The 18,805-nt window shown below is 44.8% G+C and overlaps 1 protein-coding gene across 1 annotated transcript in view; it reads left to right on the top strand.

Annotated features, from left to right (window-relative positions):
• Positions 1–3,199: 3,199 nt before the first annotated feature.
• Positions 3,200–18,805, top strand: part of MRPS9 (mitochondrial ribosomal protein S9) — a 538,970-nt gene continuing 523,364 nt past the window's right edge. Inside the window, exon 1 of the mRNA XM_086934678.1 lies at positions 3,200–3,415. Within this exon, the coding sequence (XP_086790804.1) occupies positions 3,272–3,415 (144 nt within the window). The 5' untranslated portion in view covers positions 3,200–3,271. The remainder of the gene's footprint in view (positions 3,416–18,805) is intronic.

Genomic DNA, 18,805 nt, shown 5'->3' with positions numbered 1-18,805 from the left:
ACTAGGTCGAACCACCCCAGGCGAGAATGCTGTTTTTACAATTCAGATATGGCACTCTCCCTCTAAATTCAGTAAAGAGTAAATGGGGTCATGACCCACTCCTCTCGATATGTCCTATGTATCACTCTGTTACAGAGACTAGTAGTCACCTTATTCTGTATTGCACAGCCTATGCAGATTTGCGTGGGATCTGGACCGCACCAATTTGTCGCCTGCTATCATGTCGAAGCCCAGCAGACACAATGAGAATTTTTAAATCAGAGTCGACTAGATGGCTTGTATTTGCACTTTCGAGATTCTTGATATATGCGTCGTGGAGGAGAGCGAAGATTATGAAAAATTGCCTAGTTGGTAAACTGTAATAATGAACTGTGACAACCTAGGCATTTGCAAATAGGCAAACTAATTGTGATCATTACCTTGGTAATCAATGCACTTTTGCTTGTAAATACACTTTAGGAACTGTGTTTTAACAGATTTTAAATGCATAAGCTGCTAATTGCCCTTTTAATTCCTTTTATGATGTAATTGATCATAATTATGAACTGTGATGTTTTTAGTGTTTTTACCTTGTTATGGTCATACTATTGATCGAATAAAATTTGACTTACTATATATATATATATATGTACAACACCCATGTAGCCACGAGATGTAAATGTAAATGTAAATGTATTGGCATTTATATAGCGCACTACTTACCCGTAGGGTCCCAAGGCGCTTCGACCGCTGCAAAACCCTTCCTGGCTTCCCTGAGAGATGGTCCCTTAATGGGTATCTCCAGGGTGAGACCAGGCATCCCCGGCGGTCTGGTGGGGCATTAGTGAAGATGAGGCAAGCTAATGCCCAGAGTTGCCAAGTGTGATTGCTGATCAGAGTGGGCACCGAGGCGAGAGAATTATCGAGTCCGCTGACCCTGGTCCAGAAACCTGCCGCGCCGGGAATCGAACCCTGGTCCCGGGCCGTCCTCTGCTCTCGGGTCTGCCGCCTCTAACCAGTGAGCCACACTACTTCACGGCATGGCAACGCCCACATGGGCAGGTGTTTGATTAAAAGGGTGCACTCGCATCAGCGCTGTTAGTCTGTTCTTAAACCACGCCACTGAAGTCAAGTCAAGTCAAGTCAAGAAATTTATATAGCGCCCTACATACCCATATTGTCTCAAGGCGCTAGAGGGAGGGTGGGGAATTATTTGTCGAATATCCAAGTTTTAAGTTGCTTTCTGAATGCTAGGTGGTTCTGAGTAAGGCGAAGGTGAGTGGGAAGTGAGTTCCAGGTTTTAGCTGCCAGGTAGGAGAAGGATCTACCTCCCATAGTGGTTTTGTTGATGCGAGGTACCGTGGCAAGGGCTTGGTTGGAGGATCGCAGCTGACGGGAGGGGGTGTAGAAGAACAATCGTGTGTTGAGGCATTCGGGCCCAAGTTCGTAAAGTGCTTTGTGTGCGTGGGTTAGGAGGCGGAAAGTAATCCTCTTATTTACGGGGAGCCAGTGGAGGTTTTTCAGGTGACCAGAGATGTGTTCTTTACGCGGGATGTCTAGTATGAGCCTGGCTGAAGCGTTCTGGATGCGTTGGAGTTTATTCTGGAGTTTTGCGGTGGTACCGGCGTATAGTGTGTTTCCGTAGTCCAGGCGGCTCGTGACCAGTGCGTGGGTGACCGTTCTTCTAGTTTCGGTGGGGATCCAGCAAAATATTTTTTTGAGCATGCAAAGAATGTTGAAGCAAGATGATGAAACGGCGTTGACTTGTCTGGTCATCGAGAGTGAGGAGTCCAGGGTGACGCCCAGGTTCTGTGCGTGGTCCGTCGGGATGGGGGCTTTTCCAAGGGCTTCTGGCCACCAAGAGTCATCCCAGGCGGAGGGGGAGGTGCCTAAGATGAGGACTTCTGTTTTGTCTGAGTTCAGTTTCAGACGGCTGTGCTTCATCCACTTGGCTACTTCTTTCATTCCTTCGTGTAAGTTGGTTTTGGCGGTGTTAGGGTCTTTGGTGAGTGATAGGATCAGTTGAGTGTCATCCGCGTAGGAGATGATGTTGAGATTGTGTTGGCGAGCGATGGCCGCAAGGGGGCTCATGTATACGTTGAAGAGGGTGGGGCTGAGTGAGAAAGGATAATTCCTAAAACGCGTCTGGCGGACACCGATTTATGCTGTGCCTTGATGTTCCCTGCTGGCAGGCTGTTAACATATTAAAAGGAGCTGAAGTTTACCTCCGTGTGGTGTCCCCTCTAGTGGGTTCCTGTTCATTGGATGTAAAGCGGCCAATCCCGGTCGCGAGAGGAAACCCACCGCTGTGAAAGGCGGGTCAGCAGCGGCCCCACGCAGGGGCTGCAGCATTTGGGAACGAAGGTTAAATGGCACCCTGACAAGGAGGGAGCCAGTTCATGAGCTCTGTTTTGCAGTCAGAAAGCGAGGCAGGAGCCGTCTCGGACTTTGGCAAAAAGCAATGAGTTTTATTAAAGACTCTGAGCAATGCATCTATTTGGGACTATTAGGAGCGCACTACAACACTCATTAAGCCACGAGATGCCAACGCCCACATGGGCAGGTGTTTGATTAAAAGAGTGCACTCGCAGCAGCGCTGTTAGTCTGTTCTTAAACCACGCCACTGAAGAAAAGATAATTCCTGAAATGCGTCTGGCGGACACTGATTTATGCTGTCCCTTGCCGTTCCCTGCTGGCAGGCTAACATATTAAAAGGAGCTGAAGTTTACCTCCGTGTGGTGTCTCCTCTTGTGGGTTCCTGTTCGTTGGAGATATATATATATATATATATATACAGTTTGATATAGTAGCTGGGAATATCTTACGCATTACGTAAATTACTCCTACCTATCTTCAGAAATTACTCCTACCTACCTTCAGCAGCGTAACATTGAAAAAGACGTTTCCCCGGGAGTACAGTAGGTTCTATTAAAACGAAGGATTGCCTAGCTGACGTTACTGTTTGCACTACCGATTCAAAAAGCAGGTTTAAATGACAGTCCGTCCCGTGTCTGTGTCAATGACCGGTGCTCACGTGTATTCCACATGGCATAGCATCCTCACAGCATTCACAACTCTGTTATTTAGGCTGACAGATACATAGACAGAAACGAAGGACTAGTCTGGCACTTCCGCTGCATGGAAAGGCAGTCGCCATCTTGAAACAGTCTCAATGATTTGTTTTCCATGGAGACATGCGTAGTCAGTAACCATCCGTACTACTTCCTGTTCCCGGTAGAATAGTGTTGCTGCTGTTGCTGCCGGTAACATCTGTGTCCTTACAGGCTGCAGCATGGCAGTGCTTCACACTGTAGCGCGTGCTGCTTTCATCCACAGGGGACGTTGCTGCTGTCTTCGCTGGACATCTGCGCTTCTTCCCCGGAGCATTCATTGGACAGAATTTAATCGGCAAGGAATATCTGCCCAGGAATGGCAGGTAGGGACTGTGAAAAGAGATCCATGGAAGTATGTGCACCCCGACATACAACTTGACGCCCAGCCTCCACACAGAGATCAGAGTAGTTCTGCCACCCTCCCCACAATAGCACATCTATACAGTTTATGCCTTTCTCCCTATAGCAGATCCAGCAGTTGACCTTGGGAGAGCACTCTAAGCTGCTTACACCTGCTTAACAGAGCCTTCGTCTGCAACCACCTATGAATCCAATACAGTCGGTACTTTCTGCTCTCGTAGCCAGACAACAAAATCATACATGCCAACATTTCAGGAGAGCAAAGGGGGAGATTTAAAAAAAAAATCGGGAGAATGGGACTTTGAATCGGGTTACTGGCATGTATGGGCTTTGGAAGTGGGCTGCTGTACGATCGGACATTTCAAACGTAAATGCACGTTTTTTTCTTACCTTTCAGAAGCATTGAGCATAATGGCAGGCAGAGAGGGTGATGCAAGTGTTGGGCACTGGCCTGGCAGGTTGTTGGCAGTGCATGCACCCCCACCCCCACCCCCCTGTGGCAGCCCGAGCTGAAACAGCCCCCCCCCCCAGTACTTTGCAGGTCTTTAAAAGACGATTCCCTTGTTAATGACGCTTTGTTGGTTTTTCAGCCCTTCGAGAGCCCCTGCATTGCCACTCTTTGCTGGAAGAATTCGCACTTTACACAATACTGAGCCCTGTCAGCTGAAACCCTGAGGAATCAGGTTTTTGCTTGTAGGAATCGGGAGGCGGGAGACTAGCCTTCAAATCCGTAGTCTCACGCCTGAATCGGGAGGGTTGGCATGTCTGCAAAATCAATATGTACTAGTTACCCAGAGAGAGAGGAAGAGAGAGTCAGTATTACTCCCAGAAAGAGGAGGAACACTGTATGCCCTCCAGCCGTGTAGTCCGACCTCTTAGTTAACCCAACTGATTTCGAATATAGAGGAAGTCCGGGTAGACATTATTGTTAATCTACCGTTTATGAGCTGTCCTCTCATGTCCCTGCTTTAGAGGTCACGACATCATTAAAGATTAAATGCACGCTTATTTCCTGTGCAGCAAGTTAGAAGATACTTCTAGTCTGTTCACATTGATTTTCACTTGAACAAATTTGGAGATGTTTGAATTATCTGTGGGTTGGTTGTGACACTAGACATTACACTAATCTATTCAACGCAAGATAGACAAAATGAGATATGAAACTAGTGTTACAGAAAGTACAGGGAAAATGTTATATGCACTAGCTGGTGTATGTTGCCTTGCTTACGTACAATAAGCTTTATTACACTGATTCTGACTGGTCTTCATCACTTTCCTTATTGTATTGTATTGTATTGTATGTGGATTTGTAGAGCGCCATTGCTGCCCGGGGGCGTCCAAGCGCTAGGAACCAACAGAGGAGATTGGCGGAAGCAGGAGGGCTGGCAGAGAATTACTGTGGGGAGTTGAAGAGGAATGTTTTAAGCTGTTTCCGGAATGAGGAGAGATTGAGGTTGGCTCTCAGATGAAGGGGTAGGGCGTTCCACGTCCTGGCAGCATTATGGGTGAAGGTCCTACCGCCTGATCTGGCCTTTTTTATTCTGGGTGCTGTGGCCATAAAGGCCTGGTTTGAGCGGAGATTCCTGCTTGGTTGGTAGTGGGAGACTAGGTCACGGGTAATCAGAGGACCAGTGTCCCAGAAAGCCTGGTGGGCGATACACATGGCTTTGAAGTGGATTCTTTGGCGTACTGGCAACCAGTGTAGGCTTATCTATAAGAGCAGTGCTTTAAATGGAAAAAAATGAGTTAAGGTACTCATCAAATTTAGATGTGGACTAGGGGGTAGGGCTGTGGGGGCGGGGGGGGGGGGGATATGGGTAGTGCAAAGGGATCCCGCCAGGGCACACATTTGATGTGATTGTTAACTGGTGTACAGATGTCCATAATGATACGAAAGCATTTCTGGTATATTTTGATTATTTCATTTTCCTTATATGTACAAAAGGGTACATTTATTATTACAGTGAGCTTCTCATGGTGCAACAATTAGATCACATATGACTTGCACAAGATATTTTCCTTAACATTTTTTGGAAAGGTTTAACTATGGTTAACCATCTCATCTCATTGCCACTTAACAGACATCACCCAGCCCCTCCTAGGTGGCACAGCTTTGCTTCAAAGCTCCTTACCTGCTATGTAGTCTGATTCCCTCTTTCTGGAGTCTGGCAAGCTGCTGAAAGCTTGGGGTAGGATGCCTGGGTCTGGTTCAGTTTCAGATCCTCTTGCACCCTCAAGCCAAAAATGAACTGAACTGTGATGGTGCTTGTGCCTGCTAACCAAACTCTAATCTCATGTGCAAAGAATAAAGACAAAATAGTGACCTTAATTGCAACACAAGGGAGAAAGATGAAGCCATCTAGAGCAGCGGTCTTCAATCTATGGGGCGCGACCCCCAGGGGGGCCGTGGAGTCATCAGAAGGGGTCGCGCATTCACCAGCCTCATGTCTGCCTCGAATCCAAAACGTTTCCTCTTCGTTTTGGATTAGAAATACTTGCATCTCAGGAGTCTCTCTGATTGGAGTAGTATGTAAAATGAGCCAATCATAATCTGGCTACGTCATCATAACCTGTCCTCCAATCAGAGAGACTGCAGCATGCATACCAGGAAATGCCCACAAACTTTGTCCATAAAGATGGACCAGAAACTTTGCAATGCAGCCTGTGCTTCGAGGGAGTTCTGCAATATTGCACATGTCACTGCTGCCTCCCTTGGCCATCCCTGCTTTCACCTTGTGTCCTTTGTGGCTCGTTGCTGCCTCTTCATTAGGATCTCGTTGTTACTACGGGCCGATTTCCAAGGCAACCCAAAAGTTCACAGCTTAATTAGGTAACCTGCCTCTTCCCGGCTGCAGACATATACTGAAACTATCTTGCGCACACACACAAATCCTTATTTGTTTCCCTGATTGAGCCATGAGGGGATTTGGGCAAAGGCTCTGGTTAAATTTTATTTTTCTGTGTTATGTCCATTTTTATTCTTTCCTGCATGGGTGTCTATTTATTTATGCTGCCTGAACTCCGCCCCAGATTTAATTTATTGCTCCAGAGAAACACAATGGAAGAGAGAATGTGTGTCTTTAAACGCAGCGCATACCCGTGTGAGGCTTGATGCTGCTGACAATGGACATTTACAGTGAAATGCTTGGAAAGATGTTAACTATGCAAAATTAAGCTATACATATATATCTATTTACTTTTCAACTAAGCTTTTAGAGACTAACTTGTTTGTAAGATAAGTGCAGTGAATGGATTACTGAAGATAGCAAAGTTGAGGTCTGAAACATCATTGCTTTTACATTTGTTTAAATATCACTGCAGATAAAGATTCAGGCAGCATGGTTAAATAAAAGTGCCAATGCTCATGTTATTTGTCTGAACGGAGAATAGATTTTTTCAATAATTGAGAAAGCCAAATATTTTTACAGCATCAAAATATTTCATGGTAAAGCCTACACAATTCCAATATTATTAAACACAATTGGTTGTGCAGTCTGCTCAAATTAGCAGCACCATAATGAAACGGCATGGGTTATGATGGTACTATTATGTTGCCTACTATATTGTCCTAATTTGGAGCAGATTAGGATAAACCACAATACTTACTGAATCTCCCTACTGGCCTCCTTACAGCAAATTTTAACAAGCACTCAACTTTTTTGTTATTGATTTGTGCTGATCAAACATCTAGGCCTCACATGTGGCCTGGAAGCTGAAATGTACTTCAATATAAATTCCAGGGTTGGGCCAAAGGCTACAGTTCATTTTTATGACTTTCAAATGTTTATTTTCAGTGTGCTTTCCATTTTCATTCTTGTAGCAACAGTTTAATATGATCCCTTTGTTCAACTACGGTTGCCACCATTTCCAAAGGAAAGTGCTGGTTATTTGTTCATGTGTAGAACTGTGGAAAGGCTTGGGCATGGTATTTCAAATTGAGCTATTTTAACATTGTTTGCATTTATTTTTAACATGGTGAATGAATGCATGGAATTGTGAACTAGTTCATATAAGCTTTACCAGACAGGGATGAGCAGTCGTGCTGCAAAGAATAAAGGGTGAAGACTGTGTACACCTTACATTCTGTGTGTCTGTAAGACATTTTCAACAAGATACCGTTGACACACTGCAGCAGTGAATACTTTGTGAGTCTTCAGTTCATATAGAACACATGCTACCTTTAATCAACCAGGTACCGGGGAGGGGAGAAGGAGGAGACAACGGTGTGTGGCAAACAGCTGTCTGTATCACGTCAAGGCCAGGCTCTAACAGAATCACTGTGTGTGCTGATTTGGAGGCTACCCAGCTCCTTGTCGACAGCCTGTGTGATGTTGAATAATCTAGTTTACCTCTCTGTTAGATTACCTGTGGTTGGTAGGTACCTCTGGGTACAATGAACGTCACCCACAAAAATGAAACCGGTGTCTTTTGACTTCCATCTCTAGATGAGTGTATTTTGCTACCTTTTACAGCCTCTCTTCTGACCCTCACCCTGCGAAGGCCTTCCCAAGACGAAGGCTCAGTTGAGCCAGTCTGACCGTGCAACATATAGCCCTGCACCTGCACCAAGTGCATGGGCACACGTGTTCACACTGGAAGTCATTCTCCTTCCAGACACCAAGCCTCCCACTGTACTGAACATATGGCTTTCAAAGAAGGGCATTTCCAAGTGTACTGATGTGAAAGAGGACATAGGTCACCTTCTAGGAAAAAGAGCTGCACCGTGAGCATAGGTAGTATGCTTCAAGATGACCTTTGAGTACAGCCCAAGCACGCAAATCACAAGGGCATACCCCATGGCCGTACTTATACCACGTGAACATAATTATAGCCTAGGTGACTGGACACCCAGGCAGCCAGCCTCTTAGAATTTTTTTGTGGCCTTCAGAATTGATTGTTTACTCGGCCAAGATGGTTACCAAAAACCAAAACAAATAACAAAAACCAAAAGACCACGAACCACACTCACCCATAAACCTTTGGTTTTGCTAAACAATGTTTAATTCTATTTCCCCACCGTAAAATGATTTTCCGTGGGAATTGGGGGCGCTTTTGGTTGTCGATGATGGTGAGTACCAAGTACTAGACATTTTGGTCAGGAGGGGTCCTTATGCCTAAACATTTATGACAGGGGGGTCACGGCATCAAAAAGTTTGAAGACCTCTGATCTAGAGGCTGAATTGCACAATGCACTTGCAGAAATTCTGGGATCAATCCCAGCTTCCCTATATGACCAAATTGTGTGATCGCAGACAAATATTTTATCTCACCAAGCCTCCATTTTCTTTGTTAGCACATATGATAGTATATTCAAATGCACACGTTCCAGATATGTGCTGTACAATCATATCTTGAGTTAGATTTAATACACCATAATGTTGCTTAATTCATGAAAAGAAAATAAGCCATATACGATATACACCTGAATAGTGACTTGCTTCCTAGTTCACTAATGGCATTGTCCTCATGGTGGGAGCACAAACTCCTCTCAGTGCTGTGATATAAGCTTATGCACCAAGGTGAAATGCTTCCACATGAAAAAAATGCACTTTTATTTCAATAGTATTGTTTTCAGGGCTCAACTTATGTGTGAGCATTTAAGGCCAAGCCAAACTTCATGGTTCAGCTCTGACTGGGCTCTCCTTGTTGATTTGTTGGTTCACCCACCTCTACCCTTCCCAGAGCCTATCCATTAACCAAAGAGAAAACGACCTGTAAAAAAATAAAATACAATTGTGTTGAAACACTGCTGAGAAAGCAGATCTGCACTGAAAAGAGATTGGCCTTGTACTAGCTACAAGCGCATGCTTTCACATTAGCTTCATGGGCTGAGTGTGGTAATACAGGGCTTGTTGGGCTTCAAACTAAATATCTTGAGTGCTGGACACTGCAGACAACACTCCCTCATGCAAGAACACGCACAGGGACATTCGTGCACACACCCAGGGCATTTAGCACATGGGTTTTAGAAGTGCTTACATTAGCTGCTGCCCACATTAATGAGCCTTGATTCCCATCAGCTGTGCTACAGTGTCACTGTCACCACCTTCCACCTCGCTCTGGCTCCAAACAAGTGCTGCTGTACTCTGCTATGCCAGCAGGAAGCCTTCTCTTCGATTTTCTGAGAGTCGAGAGATATGCTGGTTAGCAGGCCCTGCCCACACACCAATAACACTGTGACTCGGGCCCCTCCCAAACTTCCTGCCAGCTCTGAATAAATGCTTACGGGCCGCAGCTCAATTAGCTCATTGTAAGGGGAGAATAGCACTCGATCAGAGTGCTTCACGAAAACGAACCCACTCGTTGTCAGCTGTAATGCGCTTCTTTTTGTTAATGCCAATTTCACTGAGCTCGGTATACGTCCCCATGAGCACTGGTACACTCTTTGGACAAAAATAAGTTCTGGTACTCAAGTGCCAGAAATTTAGAAGTGTCGGTACTCAGTACCCGTGAGTACCGGCCCATTGAAAGCACTGTATAAGAGTGACCCACCTCCAGAAACGGGCACCCTTTACCACTAAAGCTTTTTTTTTTTTACTTGGCTCTTCCGCCGGGAGGAATACTGGAGGATCAGCCTCCAGCAAGAAGTCCTGTTTTTTTCTGTCTCCCTGCTGAGGAGAACGCCTTGATAGAAGATCAATTTTGCAGAGTGTGTTTAAGAATAATCTAATGTTTTTTTGGTATTGTGCCCTTTCTAGGGGGACCCTGGTGTTTACAATCTATTTAGTCTGTCCCTCACTGGACACAGGAATGCTACTTGGCAACCGCTTCTTTTGAAATATACTTTTAGTCACCCCCTTCTGTTGCGCTGGGTTTGTGCTGGCCCCCTGTTGTTCGTTCTTTAGTGATTTGCCCTGGTTCTAGCTGATGCTTCCCTATTTAGCTTGGTTGGTTTGGCCTGCAGGATTGTCCGTCTGCCCACTGTCTCTCTGCAGTGGCTATGGTGGTGTGCTTGGTGACATCTGCCCTTTGTTGTGCTATGTGTTGCCTGTGTTTTCCCTAGTTGTGGCCTTTTGATTAGTACTCTCCTGTTTGCTTCCCATGTTCTCATAGGTAAGGACTGTTTAGAGTTACAAGGTCGGAGTGGTAATCACTTACAGGTGACCATGTATTGCACCAATTCATATTGTTCCTGGTCTTAGTCCTGCTTCTTGTACTTATTGCCCCCAGTGGCTCTGGTTTCAGTGAGCAACTGTTTTTTGCTTGTTATTTCAGGACTTCCTCTTGGAGCCTGACCCAGTTGTACTCCTCCTTTGAGGGAGGGGTCATTCTGTTAAAAAGCAGACCTACAAGGTGCCTGTGTTGGGGACAGGGTCTCCCTCACAGATAAGGACTGTGACAAGTGACAGGCATTAAGTGGTAATACTGATGAAACAATTGTGCATGGTCTGTAAAAAGAATGTCTCAACAACAATATGAGAGTGAGAAGTCAGGAAACAAGCCCTTTCCTCTTCCCAAATAAAGTTATGAAAAACAAAAAGAAAAGTGTTTTTTTCTAGTTAATGTACAAACATCTCTTTACTAATTTAGGATGGATGTTCCAAATATTAGTATTGCCTAGGAAACCTTTAGGTTTTGTAAAAGAACCCTCACTCACCTACCCAGTAGGTGACATGCTTCATCATAGGGTTCCCACCCCGGTCACCGAATGTTTCCAGGGTGTGCTGCAATGCTTGATTACAGCGGAGCTGGTTGTTTTTTAGGGTAACGTGGTGATAGTGAGTGAATATTGCTCAAGTGTGGTGCTTTTTTAAAAATACTCTCAGTCCTGTTTGACCTCAGTTTTATTGGTGAGCGTTTTGGTCAATGTTAAAAACGTGGTGGATATGTGAACAATGTAAATTTGATCCTTCTTATCCTGTGGAAAGTACTAATATTTGGAACATCCATCCTAAATTAGGAGAGAGATGTTTGTACATTAACTAGAAAAAAATACCTGTTCTTTTTGTATTTCATAACTGTAAAAAGAGTGTACATGGGCAGATTTATACTGCAGATGTTACAGTGCACACGGAAACGTTAAGCGCTAAATGTACTTACTGTATGTATGGCTCATGAAAATGTTTATCCCCTCCTCTTAAAGAGTGCAAATGATTGCTTACACGCCCGAAGGTATACAATGCATATTGGAATGTTAAATGTCAACTGCTTGTTATGTACATATATGTATAGAAATGTTTCTGATAATGTTCTATACTTATTCTTATTTGCTGTGAGACTCTGTTCGGGGGGTGGGGGACAGGGCCTGGCCACAGGGCCAGGCCATTGGTCCTCAATTGTTTTGGTTGAACTTATTTGCTTCTGGTGTCCTGTGGTCCATCCTACTATGGCTTTACAAACAGGGCCAAGTACATAATTTCTGTGCTTGATGCTCAGGGTATTGAATGCAAGCAGCCACAGGCGTCTCAAGTAGGTAGTGCCAGGAAAGATGGGGGAGCTATAGCTCCAAATCTAACAGTCAAACAACTAACACAGTAATATATTGTCTAGCCCAGTTATTAACTCTTTGTTTAAAAAAAAGTACTTTGAACTTACAAGAAAGTGAAATACTACACACCCCAAAAGTGTTTCAGGTACAGGTTGCAGTTTCCTTGTGAGGTCTAGTGAAATGGGTTACCCTCAAAGGCGCCCGCTTCCCCTCCGCTTCTCCGACAGTTTTTGTCCTTCTAGTGTAACCCCAAGCAAAGGCTGGAGTATGGCATAGACCAGGTACTGTTGCAGATCATTATTGGTTACCACAAAATGTTAGCTTGTAGTTCACTTGAATAGTCTTTTGAGTTGAACAAGTTTTGTCTTGTAGCAAACATCCTCTTTGCGCTTTAGGCCAGTCTCTAAGTTTACACACATCCCTGGACTACTGGGGTTAAACAGTGTGTTCAGCTGGATTGTTGTCTCAAGGTGGCAAAGACAGCACCCGTATTCAGGTTAGGCAGCAGGAATGCCAGCAGCATGACAACAAGTTGATGCTCAACTTCTTATGCAGTTCACGGCAGGACCTTTACCGGGGGACCAGGGGAAACACCCCTCACACTTCAGGGCAAAATCACCTTTGCTCCCTGTCGGCTGTCAGCAACGTCTAGGTGTTTCGAATTCCACTGACTTTTACCCTCTGGACAATCTCTCCTACTGTAGGGCCATCACTCTCTTTCCATCTCTAAGCAGGTAGGCAAGATTCTAGGGTTTTTAGGCCCTGCTCCCTTTTTGGCATCCTTGTATACAGACCTCCGGGCAGGATGCATGATTTTATTGCCAACCTGTTGGAGGCCACTGCTCACCATGCGATCAGGAAAAAGAGCTTCCTTGTGCTTGGCGATCTAAATGCCCACTTTGATGACCCTTTAGACAGGGAGGCGAGCGACATTAGGTCTGCACTTCATTCTCTACAGCTTGATCTTATAAATCATGACCCTACTCACAGACTAGGGCATCTCCTGGATCCCATCTTTGGTAACCCTTCTAGAGTACAATCCTCTACACCTATCCCGGTCCCTTGGTCCGATCATTTTGTCATTCCTTTTGCCATTCAGTCTTCCGAGGATGTCTCTAAGAAAGACGCTATACAGCGTTACCCGCGGCGTAAATGGAAATCCTTCTCTCAGGCTACCTTCAATGAACATCTCACAATGGGTGGTCCGTTAGGAGGGACGGACTGCGATACTGCTTACAGTCACCTTCAATCCCGCATTTTAGACGCCCTTGATAAGACTGCCCCCATTCGTAATGGCAGCAATCCAAAAAACATGAGGAAAACCTCTTCATGGTACACTCCTGAACTCCAAACGCTTAAATCCTCCTGTAAAAAACTGGAGCGTGCATGGCGTGTTAACTTCTGCCCTATGATTAAAACAAAATATAAAACAATGCAGAAGCAATACTATAGAGAAGTTCGTATCTCTAAAGCCGCCCACTATAAACATCGGATTGATGCGGCAGAGAACTCCTCGAAGGAGCTTTTTAAAATCTTCAAGGAGATTTCTGTACTCTCGACTGATAACAGGTCCGCCAATGAATCAGTAGACACATGCAATCGGATTGCGAGATACTTCTCGGGAAAGATCTCGGACATCTATGCTAGCTTCTCGGGAAACCTCACCGCCACCTATGACCCCTTGGAAAACAGTGAGGCCGTACCCACGGAGTTATGTCTCCACAGCTTCCTGGTTCCTCCTCCTGATATACTGGTAAAGGTTTGCCAAAGTGTCAAATCGGGCTCACCTCTAGATCCTGCCCCTCCTAAAGTTCTGACTGCTAGTTTGGAAGTACTCGAGCCCCACTTTAGGCACATCATTCAACTCTCGTTCTCGTCTGCCTCTCTCCCGAGTGACTGGAAGAAGGCGATAGTGCTGCCTATAAAAAAGAAACCTAATGTTAGTCAGGACACTCTAGAGAACCTAAGACCCATTTCCCTCCTGCCCTTCCTTGCAAAAGTGACTGAAAAACTAGCTAATATACAGCTTATGGAGCACCTAGAGGCAACAAAAGCTCTTCACAGCTCCCAATCGGGTTTTCGAAAGAACTACTCGACCGAGACGGCCCTCCTACGAGCGACCGAAACTCTGCGGATGGGTGCAGATGAAGGGCACACTATGGCTCTCATTATGCTGGACCTCAGCGCTGCGTTTGACACTGTGGCTCATCCCATCTTGCTACAGTGTCTGAGCAGTGCTGGGGTCACCAAGGCGGCTTTGGGCTGGCTCAGGGCCTTCCTCTCTGACCGCAGTTTTCAGGTCCAGAGTGGCTTGTTTCTTTCTGACAGCATAGCCTTAGAACAGGGGGTGCCTCAGGGCTCTGCCCTGAGCCCCACCCTGTTCAACCTCTATATGGCTCCATTAGCAGAGGTGGTCCAATCATACGGCATAGAATTGGTATCCTATGCCGATGATACTCAACTGCTCATTTCCCTCTCTCAGGCACCCACGCTAGCAGCGGCCAACTTCAAAACCTGCATGCAGGCGCTTGCTGTCTGGATGGACCAACACTGCCTGAAGCTTAACGGCTCCAAAACTGAGGTCCTAGTGATCGGGGGAAAGGATACCAGCTGGACTCAGGATTGGTGGCCTCCTTGCCTCGGCCCAACACCTATCCCTGGCAGGGAGGCAAAAAATCTGGGAGTATGGGTGGACCCGAAACTGTCTTTTGACAGCCATGTCAACAAGGTAACAGGGAAGTGCTTTGGAATAATGAAGACCCTAAACCGCACCTTGGACCTTCTGCCCTTGGAGGCTAGAAAGACCATGACCCAAGCTTTAGTCACCTCCCGCATAGATTATGCGAATGTACTGCTACTGGGGACCACTGAGAAAAACCTGAGGCGGCTCCAGGTGCTACAAAATACTGCAGCCCGGCTAGTCCTCAGACTACCCAAAAGAACGCCATCTAAACCCACTCTGTCTGCCCTTCACTGGCTTCCTATAAAAAAGAGGATCCTATTTAAGGCACTCCTAATCTGCTACAGGATTACCGCTTCTAAAGCCCCTGAATATTTGAAGGACTTAGCTATCCCCTATCAACCCAACAGAGCACTTCGCTCCATGGGCATGGGCCTTCTAAAAGTTCCCCGCATTAAAAAGGCCAGAATGGGTGGTCGCTCCTTCCGAGTGCTGGCGGCCAACCAATGGAACACTCTGCTCTATGAAATCAGGCAGGCCAAGTCTGAAACTGTATTTAGGAAGCTGCTAAAAACTCATTTGTTCATTCAGTAGCCTTGCTTTCTGCCGCTCCGTTCACTCTCTCCACAGCGCGGGGACACGCCGGGATGGCGTCACCAGTGCGCTTTATAAGCCCCTTTATTATTATTATTAGGCAGACCTTTGACTCCACCAGCAGAAACTGCAGAATTCTGGTAAGATCCATTCTCCTCTGAGAGATCTGCTGTTATGCAGGCACCAGCTCTGGTGACACAGCAGACCTTCAAGTACTCTGCTGAGCACACCCTTCTTTGGTCAAGAAGTACTTGTCAGTGGAACAAACCAGATGAATTGGATCCTGCTTTGATACTCTTTTTCCAGACAGGGCATGGGGATCCACTGTCTAATGCATCAGAATCAAATTTCAATTTTCGCTGTCCCTCATACACAGCCTTTGTGCATGATGATGACTCTCAAGACCGGTAGTAGTGACGCTGGCTCCAGTAGACCTCCCCACGACAAGGACACAATGAACTGTGAGATATCTGTACATAGCTAGTAAACAATAGAGAGGGTACGCAGTTCCTAGGAGACAAGATAGTCACCAGGCTCCAGCTAGCCAGGAGTGTCTAGCGGAGAGAGTCAGAAAGGTGGTGACTAAACAGGGGCTAAAGAACAACTGGAAGGAGGAGGGGAATTCCTCCTTGTGGAACTAGGGCTCTCACACACCCAGCAGGCTAGGTGTCATGCTTCATCATTTCCTCGTTGGGCCGGCGCTGCAATGCCCAACGGGCACCCTTAAAGGGGCTCTTTTTCAGAGATCTTTTGTTCCGCTGTAAGGGTGAGGTGGGGGAGAGGGGCCTAATCTAGTGTAGATGTCAGTGTAGTGAGTTAAAAATAGGTTAAGGATTTCTTAGTGATGCTTTATTCAATTAGGTACCTTACCTAGGTTAAAATATTAACATGGAGGGTAATGTGTTCTCTGATTTAGGTGCAGGAAACTCTACTCTACTCCCTAGTGGTCAACATGTTTCTCGCCATCTGGTAGTCTAGGTGAGATCTGGGGCGATTCTTCAGGACCGTGTGAAAAAAGTGAAATGGTGTCTGCTATCTACAGTTGTGCAGTGGAAAGTGTCAAAGTAATACTTGCCACTTGCTAAGTCCAGCTAGGGTAATCCTTCTAGGGACATATGGCCACCTGTAAAAATAAAAAGGTATGGCAGAGCTGGCATATTGCAAAATGTCGCAGTAAACACGGTACATTTGATCAGGGAGAACCCGCAAAGTAAGCTAAAGCAAGATGCCTGTTAAAAACAAAAGTAACACTCCTAAGAACCAGGTAAAGTCGTGATATCACATACAGTTGTGCATAGTGTCAGCAACAATGCAATGGCTAGCTTAGTAAGACTCACCTAAAGTGGTGTTAAGACCAGCCTCATCTGGAAGCGGTGGTATGGAGACACGCAACAGTAGTGTCGCTAGGCTAGGTTTAAATAAACACAGATATTGGTAATGTGTAAATTATAAAACGTGCCTTCTCGGGGGTGGTCAGACTGTTCCGGCGTGCCACCGCCCAATGTCAACAGGGGTTCCAGCAATAGCCCATTGAGCGTCTGTAAATGTATAATGCCTGGAGGGTATGGCCAGGGTGACGACAACGAGGTAAGTAGACCCCTCTTGTCACCGTCACGGTACAACTGCCTCAGCACCATCTCATAGTTGTTAAAAGTTGTAAACCTGAGTCAGAGGGCAAGTTCTGTCCTTGAACTGCATCTACTCCAGGCACAATCAGCTCGCATTCGAACTCTGACTTGGGCTTGTGCATGCTCAGTTCATTTTCTATTCACAGTTCAACAAGTCAGCCATCTTTTCACTAGGCCTCACAGGCCAGAATGGGAATTATCATAGAAACAAACACAAATGAACGTTAATTTAAGAATTTTAGCCCTTCTTTTTACCTCCCCCTTTCTAAGGTTTTCCCTATTAGTAGTTACCTAGCGAAATAGCCACATTTAAGCATAATATACTGTATTTTCTGGCGTATAAGACGACTTTTTAACCCCTTAAAATGTTCTGGAAAGTCGGGGGTCGTCTTATACGCCGGATGCTAAATTTGAAGGAATGTTTTCATGCGTTTTTACATAGCGCGGACTACACCCGAAGGTGTCAGCCTGCTTCTGCATTATATAAAAATGGGCTGATGTGAGCAACAATAACAATGGACAAATTACAAAAGCAAACATTAAGTTACATGGATCAAAAGTGACAATAGCGAGCAACCAAAATACATGAGGTAGCAATCGGTACATTCCTGGAGAAAAAGTGATGAGTGTGCAGGTTACAAAAGCATACAAAGCATACAAAGTACGAGCCAAAATAAAATAAAATACATTCTCAAAATGGCTATGCAGGACTGCGTTGGACTGCACTGGAAGTGGGGGTAGTCTTATATGGCGAGTATAGCACGAAACCTACATTTTATTAAGCAAAGTAGGGGGTCGTCTTATACGCCGGGTCGTCTTATACGCCGGAAAATACGGTACTCACTTATCCTCGTGTTTTGCCTCAAAATATGTAAACAAAAGCACATTTATGCCGCATTCGATTATCTCAAAGCTGCTTATTAGTTTTAGGACATGACAGAATCACAAAATTCATAAATTATGATTGCAACATAATTAGTTTCCCATGTATGTCTGTGTAGGTGCAACTTTTATTCTAAGTTGGTAAGTTTCACACGTCATTCAATTAGTTCAAATTATGATTATGGAAGTGTGACTTTACAAGGGGTACACACAATTTTGTTTCTCCACCTTGCTCCATCAACTCCCCCTTTGGTGATTTATCACCAAATATCTCCCAAATTTTGTAAATTTTAACAAAACATGTTTCAAATTCTTCTGATTAGTATAGATTTATACTCTAGTATCTTTTTCTCTAGTCTCTTTAAAGACTTTTTCTCGGAATTCCTCCATTTCTATATCACCTTTTTCTCTTTCTCTTTCTCGTTTCTCTTGGATGATCTTCTTTAATGACTTTCTAACATTTCTTCTCTTTCTGTATATGCGACATAATCTTATCATTAAGACTACTAATACTAATACTATTACTGGAATTAGTATTTTACCTATAATCGAACTACCTATTTCTTGAAAACAACATTTAACTGCTGTAAAACATCTTCCAAGTTGTTCAAGAATACCATCAACCTCCAGTGTTTCAATTTCTCTATGCAACTCTGTTATATTTGTAATGTACTTTTCAATGTTTTGACATTTATCTGGAATGTAGGTGCAGCAATGCTGTACCTTCAAAATTCCACACACTCCTCCTTCTTTTGCTAATATATCAAGAGCAAAACGATTTTGCATTACCATAGTCCTCATAGCAATCATTTCAGTGTTTACCATTAAGAATCCACCTGCTGGGTCTGTTGACAACTATCTACTATCTTTGATAATCTTCGAATTCGATTTGCATTGAAAGATATCCCCACTGCTGGTATCAGTGCTCCAAAAACATCACCTATTATTTCTATAACACTCTCTCTTTTTCTACGACTTAAAGGTTTACCTATTTCATGGATGCCATTAGTACCTCTATCTTCATGAAAGATTTTAGGAAAGACCAAGCCCACGTAGCAAGTCCCATACCAGTGGTCAGGTAACCTATAATAAGCCTTGTTTCCACAAATGAAGTAAATACCAGGAAAATCTGTATCTTTTC

The sequence above is a fragment of the Lissotriton vulgaris genome, chromosome 8 (genome assembly GCF_964263255.1).
Source record: "Lissotriton vulgaris chromosome 8, aLisVul1.2, whole genome shotgun sequence".
Classification (NCBI taxonomy): Eukaryota; Metazoa; Chordata; class Amphibia; order Caudata; family Salamandridae; genus Lissotriton; species Lissotriton vulgaris.
This window is presented reverse-complemented; position numbering and strand designations above follow the sequence as displayed.